General features: G+C 42.4%; 1 protein-coding gene and 1 pseudogene across 1 annotated transcript; both read right to left on the bottom strand.

Moving 5' to 3' along the window:
* Window positions 1-2,163: 2,163 nt before the first annotated feature.
* LOC123108118 (guanylate-binding protein 4-like) lies at window positions 2,164-8,205 on the bottom strand (annotated as a pseudogene).
* Window positions 8,206-9,190: 985 nt separating this feature from the next.
* LOC123105532 (uncharacterized) lies at window positions 9,191-11,978 on the bottom strand. The gene is made up of 2 exons (XM_044527613.1): window positions 11,378-11,978; window positions 9,191-9,523 (listed from the first exon to the last, which is right to left on the bottom strand). Exon 1 carries the CDS (start codon window positions 11,745-11,747, stop codon window positions 11,379-11,381), a length of 369 nt encoding a protein of 122 aa, XP_044383548.1. The 5' UTR covers window positions 11,748-11,978; the 3' UTR covers window positions 9,191-9,523; window position 11,378.
* Between the last annotated feature and the right edge of the window lie 251 nt (window positions 11,979-12,229).

The following is a 12,229-nucleotide window of genomic DNA, read 5'->3' as shown; positions in this document are numbered from 1 at the left end:
CATAGAGGCTGTAAATGAGACAAGTGCACTTGTTGCTAGATTAGAGGCTAGACACGAGACTAGGTGTGAGGAGGAAGCAACATCGACTTCTGGCTTGAAGAAGAAAGGAGGATGCCAGATCGAGCCTCCTCCTCCACAGATCAACAACGAGTGCATCGAGAAGGCCCTAACCCAACTCAAGGGAGCATTTATGGAAGTTGGGTATCTTCTAAAATGTATTCTTGTGGTTCTTGTTTTCTTTGGTCTTGCTTTGCTAGTAAAAATGTGATGATGTATTTTTCATGTACCAAAAATGAATGATGAAATAAAGTTAAGGATTTGCAAAGAAATAATACGCGGACAGGATGCGGCCGGGATGCGTCCGCGCGCTGGGCGCACGGGCACCGCATCCCAGGACAGGCCCGGACACGACCCTAAATCCCTATCCAAAGGGACAAAAACCGGACAAAACGGACGTTCGTTTGGGATCGCGCGGTGGAGTTGGCCTAAGCTGCACGGCTGCCGGGCCGCACCACCACCTACCTACCTACCCCATGCATACTTATTCCCTGGCCGTACCAGGGCTAACAAAATTCCTCGACCACAGGGCATGTCATTAACGGATAACTGAAATCGAGAGATTAAACCACACATGATGGCCAGCAAAATACCATGCGGAATCATCACATAATTAGTGCTTCTGAACTCAAACCCACTATCCAGATACCCTGCTGTAGAAAAGCAAGCATGATAAAAGTTCAGTTGTGTGCCCACAGATAAGATGATCTCCTTGTCTTTACAAACACACATCGAGTTCCTCAAGCAAAAAGGTTCCACAGTTTTTACAGCATCGCATGCTGCATACTACCTTTAATCAGTAATCGGGACGCAGGAGTCGGCATGTGGTATACATTTCAACTGTGGGGTAGGTACAAAAAGGTTTAAATGCAGGATGGATGGATTATGGAGGATAATGGGTAGGCAGAAAGGCTGCCTTTGGCCGCCTTCCTGTTGGATCATACTACTCCTTGGATCATGGTAGGTAAGGTGTACGCACACATTATTGTGGAACACCGCAAGTAAATAGCAGAAACAGAACAAATACGAAGGAGCTACGTACATCATAGAGATGGATACAAATGTACTCTACCTTTTAAGGCTCCTTTGATTCACAGGGTTTAGGAAGCACAGGAATAGGAAACATACAGGAATGGGATGTAACGTCCACTGAAATCCTACGTTGGGTAGCAAAACAGAGGATTTTTTCCAAGAAGTCCAACTTCATGCTTGTTTTCCTGTAAAAATGAACTAAGAAGTTCCTATAGGATTGGTTCCCGAGGAATGCAATCCTAAGAATCAAACAACATGTAAAGGAAAAATTTCAGAGGGTGTCAATTCTGTAAAATTCCTATGCAAACCCTGTAAATCAAAGGAGAGAATCTGGAATCTGGAGTATATTCAGTTTCGTGCCCCTTGAGGGCTGGAAGCCAAGAGAAAGCTGGATATATACACACAACCCAGTAGAGCTGAAAAGGGGAAATGAAATTTGTTGGCTCTATCAGATGAGCAGAGAGCACAGAAATGACAATGCGGTGGCACATCTGCACTGCACATGATAAGATCCCCCACCTCTCTCTGTCCATGCCCATGTCGATCCCTGCACCACCAGTCCACCACCAAGCCCATACTTATTCCCTGGCCATACCAGGGGTAACAGATATCCATAACAGCAAAGAAATTTGGATTGCCTAAAAAAAAGCAAAGAAATTGGAGGTAATGAACTAATGATTTGACGGCCAAAAAATACAGTGTGGAATCATCACATAATTAGTGCTTCTGAGTCAGACCCACCAACCCAGATTCCCTGCTGAGTGAAGCATGATAAAAGTTGTCTCTTCTCACAAATATAACATCCAATTCCTGAAGAAAAGGCAGCAGAGTTTTACAGGCACGTCACCTGTTCAGTTCTCTTACCAACACCGACGGCGACGGGATCATGGAAAGCACCGCATGTTGCAAACACCTTTAATCAGGACACAGGAGTCGGCATGGCATTATAGTGCGCAGCTGTAATCCATCACTGATTCACAGAGCAAAAGGTCTCCAATAAAAACCAGTAGCAACAGTGAGACCTTGTTAGAATTTGCACATGTGAAGGCAGACATTTCAATTCAAATCTGGAACTGCATTTCGACTTTCAAGCACATATACATGTCACATTTCATCACCAATATATAGTTGGTGCTGAGTTCCACTTACATATACATACAATGCAGTAATATATATACACTGACAATGTGAACCAGTTTTTATCTCTCAGATGTCCGTTTTGAAGCTCCCAGCCCATGAGCTCATTAACAATGATGGAGGATCCTCTTTGTAATCACTAATCAGTACACCCTGGTGATGCCAAGGAATTCACAGGGTCAGCAGCATAACCCTTTTTGCGCCTTCATCCATCCCCATTGAAAGAATCCGAGACCTCCGCCTTCCGATTTTATCACGAAGAGAATCATGTCAAACACTCTGTCTGAACCATCAATCCATCCATCCATATCCATTTCTCATATGTGAAGGGTGTTAATCCGTCCTGGGCCGACCGGAGCTGCTTCTGAAAGACCCATTGTACATGGGTAACACCGACCGACCGATCCTTCCCCTTGCGCCGATGCAACGCCAATAAACAGCTAAGAAGGACAGCATGACAACAATTGGGATTGCCCATCTGCTCAACAAAGAACAATGTTGTGAGAGTGATATAGCAGTCACTCAGTCAGTCAGAATTCAGAAAGAGATCTGTTATGTGTTGTGGACTTGTGTCAGCAAGGAGGAAAGCTAGGTAACCTGTCAAGATCAAGAACAGGGCTGTACACAATGGCCTCCCACGAAGAGACGATGGCGTGCCAGACGGGGTTGTAGTAGAGCGATTCCGATGACCAGAACAACCTCGTGTATGTCTCCAGGAAGATGAACATCACCCATGCAGCAACTTCAAGTAGAAGAAGCTTTACGATGAATCGCCCGATCACCACCATGGTTAGGGAGAAGATCACCAGCCAGTTGAAGAGTTTGTTGTTATACTCCCTGATGAACAGAGCACGGGACCTTGCGAGCATCTGTTGGAGCATGCAATGCAGCATGGGAATGAGAGTCAGCTAATACAGTAGATGACACCATGAGAGATTATATATAGGCTTCTGTAAGAGATGTTCGAGTACAGTTTTCAGGCCTAAAAATACAGCATCCTCCAAAAAGTGTACTACTTTGGCATTTCACAGAACAGGAGGGCGATATTTTTGGCCATACCATTAATGTCTAGATGATTAGTCTTTGATTACCGGCCTAAGAGCCAGATAATATACACCACGAGAGTTTCCAGGCCTTAAAATACAGCATCTTCCAAAAAAGTGTACTTTGGCATTTCCACAGATGATTAGTGTCTAGATGATTAGTCTTTTCCAATTCTTATCCATATAAATCAGAAAAGGTGCTTAAAGCTAGTTCTACATCATTACCTACTTCAGTGAATGTTTTACTTTATTAGAAAGAAAACAGCAAATAAATATATATAAGTAGCAGAACAAAGTAAGATGTGATTAGTCATCATCAACTAAATTAGAACGCCATACGAATATAAAGTGAAAGGATGATTTCTTCTAGTTTTCATTTATGAGAAAAAATAGTATGGGATTTGCAGTTAGTGGACGATCATCTCTCCTCATGGAAGGTATCTTGCGTTGAAAGAAACAAACCTTTGACATTCGATGCTCATAGCTACCCTTGGCAGGCCCCACACACTCCATTTCGAAACTTTGGTTGCAGCGGAGAAATCCTGCATTGAATTTTGCCATGGAAGGAAGCTTCAAGGCTTGAAGGTGATCCATTTTTTCTTCACACTCTGAGAACTTTGCTTCACACAGCTTTGATGACTGATACTCATTGGCTAATCCATAGCTTCTGAACACCTAAAAAGAATATACAGCTAACTGAAAGTATAGATATTGCCATCTAGTATTTAATTAACTAAAAATGGGGCGTATATAATTTGAAGTCCATAAAATTAAGTGCTGCAAACAGAACCTTTTTTATTTCTTCATCAAGATTGAGGAAGGACTGAGCAGCATAATGTTTACCAAAATGTTGCTTGTCAAAACGCTTTCTAGCTTCATCTTCTGCCAACCCATGAGCCAGCTGAAGTTTATCAACTGATACTGGTAGAGCCACTATTTCCATTCTTTCAGTATACACCTTCAAGCAACGTTCAAGGATGCCCTTATTGAAAACTTCAACAAGCGACCCTGTCGATGGAATTTCGCCTTTATTCAAAGCTTCAAGTATCTAGACAAAGTCATACAATGTCAGATAATATTTTTCAAGAAAATATCAAGGTTAAAGATACATAAAAATATGAACACTAACGAGCATTACCTGCCCTAAGAAGGCTACAAACTCCTTTCCATTTAAAGTTCTACCCTGCACAATTTTTGGTTTTACCATGGATGCAACTAATTGCTTCAATTCATCCCTCCTTTGTACATACAATGGTTCAAGTTCCTGGTCTTTCAGATCACATAACTTTGTTCTTTGGAGATGAGGCTGGAAAAGAATAATTTCATCATCTCAGCTTCCCAATCAGGTGTAGACACAAAAGAGAATTTAGCATAGAATCATTGGAATGAACAAAGATTGAGTTATGGGCAGGACAACTATAATTGTCTTGTTATAAGTTATAATAACACACCTGGGGCAAGCTAAAAGCAGTACTGTTATCACCCATAATTGCCAACGAGTCTCTGATTTGGTTGACCTAATATAACATGAAAACCATTTTTTTGTTAACAAACTCGCATATCATATTTTCCCACTTAGATATAGCTCAAAATAATTGTACCTCGTCAATATATTTGTCTCCTGTAACAAGACATTAAAAGAAGGTTAATTCAACTGCTCAAAAGATATTCCGAGATCCAACAGCTGCAAACAGACGTACTTCAATAGCAGAAGAATCTCAAACTAATAAAAGTAGGAGTCGTCAGCAATATAACTTGAACTAACCATTTCTGTTAGGCACCCGTTGGAGAGCTTCATCAACCATCTGCTGTACAGATTTTCCTTCTGTTTTATGAAAATTAACAGTTAAGAAAACGAAAAAAAAGGAAGTTTGACCAAACAGTGAAGTGCAAATACTAGACATGACTAAACAGTGACTTGTGTGAAAAAATGTACTATATATTTAGTGCTGCAAGTCTAAAACCCATGCTAAGTACTTAACTAAAAACTATTTAAAACAAATGTGGATACTTTAAGGAGCATCAACCATTTACTGTAATAAATGAATTTTATGAACTCCATGCCAAGAGTATCCTGAAAATGTTTTGCCGTGCAAGGACTAGTGATTACGTCATTCGTTGTCAATGGCATCAATGAAATAAGTAATCACTTGCTGTGGTTGCTAAGAGTCCGAGGACTGAGTGACGTGCCATGGAGTTACGTCTCCAAGGAGTGAGGGTAGGCAGCCACTGGGGATGGCAGGGGTAAAGTTTGGGGACTGGGATTCATATCTTTACAAGTAGTTTATCTCGTACATTAGATGACTCAAATACATGCTGCCCTATTTATAAAGATGGCTCTCTTAGCTAATTCGAAATCTCAGCTCTAATGTAGCTAATCATAGCATTCAATATCTCTAAGTGGATTAAGGCCAATTTACTTAATCTCTAAGTTGCTACATTCAGCCAAAGTGCTATTTAATAATCAGATAAAAAGACGAGATAGAAACAACATGCTAGGACTATTCAGGCAATACGGTGTGGTCTACTGGTCTGCAGAAGGGACTATGGTATGTAAACTCTTCTGCACATAAGAGAAATGAAATAGAAACTTAGAGATTTTGTTGCATTCATCTATCTACAACACGGAAAGTCAATCATATCCTGAATGAAGCCTTCAATTCAGAAATGATCAAATCTTCAGAATCAGAAAGAATGCAGCAGTTTCAATGAGATCAGGATTCAGGGAACCAAGTTTGCTAATCATTTAGAATTCTGATGATCTGATCTGTCATACACTATATATGTTTCTCCCAAAATAAAACCCCGTGATACAAAACGACCTGATTAATGCACAAACAACTTACCAAGGAAATCCCTCTATCAGCCACAGAAGTTTTGCCGGCTCAAAAGCAACATCTTGGCCCTGCAGAAACAGGAGACACGATTTACATATAGTGTTCAATTAATTTTCATAACTCTGAGAGTCAAGTTAATGAAGTATTATTACCTTCACCCTTGTTTTGCACAAGCCATATAGAAAAACAGAAACTTGTTAGAACACACTAGGAAGATGAACTTGTTAAAATGAAAAGGTCCAATCAGAAATGGCAGCAACCAAACCTTCCGTAGAATTCTTCAGCAAGTTCAACAGCGAATGAGAGTCTGGATATATCAGCTTCACGAATCTATCAAGTATGTAAAATTGACGGCTATCAAATTGCTAAATTAACACCTATAAGAAAATATGAGTAGAGCCGAGGTGAGGGCGTTACCGTCTCAGGGAGATTGTAGACAAGAAGAGAACTCAGGACAGCTGCCAGAGCAAATATCCTAACATGAAAACAAAACGTCCGACGACGCATTTTACATTAGAGCCAAGAATTTATAATGCCTAATTAGTTACTGCACAGTTTATTTGTAGGCAACAGCAACAAACCTGTCATCATATACATTGGATTTTCCAATGCTCTCGAATCCTTCAGTGTCCAGGTAAAGGACAGACACCTTGGAGCCATCAACATAGACCTCAACGGGAGTACCCCAAATCCATATACCTTCAAACGTTGGTATCTCAGATCAGCATATGTGTGCGACATTGACAAGAACATTAAACTGGTGGCATATATATATATATATATATATATATATATATATATATATATATATATATATATATATCGCGCTATTCGTCACCCTGGGTGAGGAATAATTATTCTTCACCCCCTCTATTTTACCATCAATGCCCCGTATTTTTACGTTCCGTAAGTTTTATCTTATTTCCGACATAAAAAGAGACCGTAAGAAAATATATAATCGTTGTAAAAAATATTTTATGTTATGTAAAATTACAAACGTAAAAACATAGTGTAAAATACACATAAAGTGCAAATTTTCTTGTCTTATGACCTATATTTTTATTTTCTTATGCCAAATTTTACGTAATGAATCTATAGGAATGTAACTATTTAAATTGCAAATGTAATTTAATTATGAAATAATCGTAAGATTACCTCGGATGAAGAATAACTTATTCTGCATCCCGGGTGATGAATAGTAACACTATATACATATATATATATATATATATCTTACCTTTGGTTTTGGTATCTCGCATGTGTCCAACTCCAAAACCTGCACAGCAAATTTATCATTCTCCGTCCTGGTCAAAACAAGCACTTATCTGAAGCAATCGTCATGTAATATGATATAAGGAGACAGAGACCAGAAGCTTGGCGTTACCTTTGTCGCATGACAAGGAGAGAAGCTGGTTGAGAAGGAAAGACTTTCCAGATCGATATGGACCAATGACCTGATTTGACAAGCAGACACATAGAAAGAAGTCAGTGTGCGCAGAGACAGCTGCATCGTCGTGTCATTAATTGGGAGAAAAATGACAAAGAAATCAACTCTGTAATAACGAGGAGGAAGCACAGTTGATTCAGATTAGCAATTTGGTACTGTACGCACAGAGACAGCAGCTATCGGGGTGTTGATCCTTTGGATTGCCTCCAGGCCTTGCTTCGAAAGACGGAGCTTAGTGTGGCCGTAATCCGGCTCCACGATCGGAAACCTGCATGCATAACTAGCATCGGTAAAAGCTCTGGTACATAGCTACAATGATCCTTGTTGTACAGTAGCGGCTCTTTTCAGAAATTTTGTACTACTACAGTACTTACGCGCGCTCTAGCTCGCCCGCGTCGGATTCCCCTACCGCCGCGGCAAGCATCGCCACCATCGCGGCCGCCGCCCATATTGCCTGGGCACACGTCGGCCACCCCATCTCCGCCGATCGAACAACCCGTTCACCTTCCGGCCGCGCGTCGGCCGGCACTCGCCACCTTCAGCTCCCACGAACGAACACGAACCCCGGGCGAGCAAATAGGTAGCTGGCAAGGAGGAGTACCTCGAGTCGAGGGCAAGCGAGAGATCCGGCGACAGGCAGGCAATGGAGGAGAGGGGGTGATATAGCCGTAAGGATTTGGGTTTGGGATCGCACGCGGTTCTGCTCGCGGTTTGCTTCCAGGCGGGAGGGAAAGGAAAGGAGACGTCCAGGCAAAGCCACACTGGCTGGACATATCTCCCCGGAGGATGGGTTAGCCAAGATTTTGCTTAATAATCAGTTTTTGGTTTTCTTTTAGAGATAACAGTTATTGGTATCTCCTCCCACTAATGTAAGCACCAGTGCCAAATATAGAAGTTGACGCTGGTGGGCTGGTTAACCAAACTATCTGACCTCCCCGGCCGCCTACGTATACTGTAGCAATTGTAAGAATTTTGCTACAGAATATAAGGGTCTCTTTGATTCAAAGGATTTTCGTATGATCTTTGAAGGATTAATCCTTAGCAATTTTTTCTATGTTGATCGTTTGATTCGTAGGATTGAATCCTATAGGATTTTTTCCTAAAGATTCATTTATACTACATTTCATAGGAATTCTAGCATCCACTCAAACCTCTTGGAAGAAATTCTTTATTTTTCCCTTGACACAATCAAACAAACTCAAATCCTATAGGGATCCAATGGACATGCCATTCCAATCCTGCGTTTTTTCTATTCCTATGTTTTTGCAATCCTATGAATCAAAGAGGCCCTAAAGGATTTAGGCCTCGTGCCCCGGGTCCTAGATCCGCCACTGGCTATATGTGTTCATGTTGGGTTACGACAACTTTAGTAGATAGTTTCTCCGTCTCATAATGTAAGAACGTTTTTCAAAGCTAACTGATTCACAATGCAAAATAGGTTTCCAATATAGCCGAGAGCAACCACAGATTAGTTATGTGTACTTACTGAGGGAGTATTTCCTTCCTTGTACTATCAAAGGATGTCTTATAAGTTATAACTCCTAAATACCAGTGTGCTTTCAGAGAACCAATGATGTGATGTGACTCATCAAGTAGCAACAGCGAGACCTTGTTATTTGCACACACGAAGGCAGGCATTTCAAATGAAATCTGGAACTGCATTTCGACTTTCGAGTACACAGCCACACAGGCGCCATTTCATCACCACTACTTGGTGATGAGATCCACTTATACATACAATGCAACAATATACACACCGACAATGTCAACCAGTTTTCATCTCTCGGATGTCTGTTTCGTGGCTCCCAGCCCATAAGCTTATTAACAATGATGATCCACAAATTGTTAGGTCCTGAAAACTAAGAGACAAGAAAGCCTGATGGTTTTGCGTGAGGTATCGCAGGCAAGTGCACAATCTTTGAAACTGAAGACCAAAGTTCTTTCTCTTCCAGAGCCTATTCCTAAGCAACCTGAAAAGGATACAAATTAGAGAAGGATGGAAGATGTAGAAGTTAGAAATTTCCCATAGAAATTCTTATTCTAAGAAATGCAATGCAAACTAGCATCAATCATACATGCCCCATTGTCAGGGTGAAAGAAATTTTCAAAGTTCTGCGGAAGAGGAATGTTGAGATATCAAAATTGTAACTTTTCCTTCTAATCTCCTTCTATATTTTCAGCTAGAATTCTTTTTAGTAGCTTAGTTTCAATAAAAAGTGGGTAGTGTATCAGGTGTAAAGATGAACAAAGTGTTGTTCTTGTTCTACCAAAATATCCTCTACACATGAGAGTAACATATATGGACAAGATATCTATGATCTATAAGCACCGAAGCCCTTAAATGTCGCCATGATGGTATTAATGACACTGTCTATCTACTAAAAATTACAAAACTACCGAGTTCATTAGAGTGGCATGATATCAACTGGTCAATAAAATAAACCCATTTATGTTCTAAAAGCATCAAAACAACTTCTGCTTGCAGTTAAACCGTAAAAACTTATGTCACATTTCTTAATTGGCTAAAGATTCATCTTAAGCTTCGTTTGGATTCGATAACTATAGTTCAAGTGCCTAAATGCGCCCGTCGAAATAGAACATTTCCATTTTTCCACATGGTACTCCAGAAACATGCTTCTTCTCTAAGACTAAGGTCTTACTTTTGGGAAGTCAAGCAACAAAAATCAAGCAGAGCAGTGAATCTAAATGTTTTAGCAGACTGGACATGCAAGGCACTACATATCGTCATCATTCATCGAGGAAGGTGGAGAGACGGTCAATTATGAAGATGTGTTTGAGAACTATTGTCCTTATAATCGTTGTCATCAAGTTGCTCTGGCAGAGCTTAGGAGTCCAAACCTGAACCAGCATTTTGAATATCATTGTCAAGTTAGTCTTTGATTCCCCTGGCATTAGTTTTCTGTTTACATCAGAAATTCAGGATATGCAACTGATCTGAAATTTCAAAATCATATTTTGACCAAGCTTACAGCAGGCCTTAATGCAACAATAGCTCTTATAAAACAGAGCAAGTCTTGGAACAACAATGCACAGCACGTTTTTTATGCAAGACTTCTCTCAAGAATCGATATTCTCATGACTAAGTTCACGACCTTGGAAAATGAGTGCGTGTAGACTCCAGAGTCACCTTGTCCGTTCAGAATCCAAGGTTTGTTGGACACCAACTTGCAAATGCAACTCCTAGATGGGCAACTAAACTACTATGTTTGTTTTAATGGCGATAACTTGATCATGTAGACTGACTAAATCAGGTGTGCAACTCAGTGACGCCGCATTCAAATCTGAAATATGATCAAAGCAGAGTAAACAATGAAAATGCACAATAACACCACAACTCAACGATTTCTATATCAGGCAAACATCAGCAGAATTCCAGGCATGGTGCTATATGATCCACCTCCTCAAGATATACTAGCGCTTTGTAGCATCCAAACTTTAGCGTCTTATAAGCCATACTGTCAAATGACCACATGCCCAGAACTGATACATAGGATTGAGTTTTTTCTTTCTTTCGAAAAGGACACCAGATCTTACTTGAAGAGCTATGTTTAAAACATTACAAGGAACAGTTGTGATGCGGTTGAATTCCCCAAAATAAAATCCATCAGGTTCGGGTAGTAGCCACACTGCCCATCCTGAATTTTGATGTTCATTGCTTATGGAGGTACAGATTATTCAGAATTCACGCACTGCACAAACCATTTCCATAACAGGAGCACAACAAAGCTATTCCAAGCTAATTTACTAGTACGCGATAAGCAATCAGGCATGAGCTCAAAAGCAGTGAATGAGCAGCCGTGTACCTCAATCGACGTGAGGGCTGATGCCGTCCCCGTCCTCAGTGCCGCCGTAGTCGCCGTCGTCGTCATCCTCGTCGGACGATGAGGAGGAGGAGGAGGGGGAGGGGGAGTACGGAGCTAGCAACAGCTCGGGGGCCGGGAGCAGGAGCATCCGGCGGCGGCGGCGAGGGGAGGCAAAGCGGAAGGGGGCGCTGGCGGCGAGGAGGGGGACGCAGAGGCAGGCGGCGAGGCGCGCGAGGAGGTGGAGCGGCCCGCAGAAGATGAGCGCGAGGACGCGGTCGGGCGGGAGCGTCTCCGGGTTGCACGCCACGCGCTGCCACGCCGCCGCCGACCCCCGCGCCACCGCCACCACCCACCCCGCCCGCACCGCCATTTTCCTCAAATCCCCGGCCTTTTGACCCGCACCCGAATCCCACCACGATCCGCCTCCCGGCGCCTGGGGAAAGCGGGGGGAGGTCGAGGCGCGCACGGCACGAGAGCCGCGCGCGTGCGGTGAAGCCGGCCCCGCGCCGTGCTGCCGCCGCCGCCGCCGGCGTGCTCGGATTTGCCGCTGCTGCGGTGGCAGGCGGTTCGGGTTGTTCGATCGGGCGCGGTTTGCCGGCCGGGCACGCGACGCGAGCCCGTCCGGATTTATAGCTAAGCTTTATCTACTCGGATGCGCACGTGGACTGCCGAGTCAGCCGACGGATGGAGCCCACACGCCAGTGGTACGAGTGTATGACTGAAATACCCACCTTTGTCACTATGATTCGAAAAAAAAATCTCATCTTCTTAGGGTAGGGTCCGCCAAATCGTTTCTAAATGTTTGAACCGGATAATCTGAACATTCTTTGCCATTTAACGCCGATCATCAAA

This window comes from Triticum aestivum, chromosome 5A (genome assembly GCF_018294505.1).
Source record: "Triticum aestivum cultivar Chinese Spring chromosome 5A, IWGSC CS RefSeq v2.1, whole genome shotgun sequence".
NCBI lineage: Eukaryota > Viridiplantae > Streptophyta > Magnoliopsida > Poales > Poaceae > Triticum > Triticum aestivum.
The sequence above is the reverse complement of the archived record's forward strand: the minus strand, read 5'-3'. Positions and strand labels throughout refer to the sequence as shown.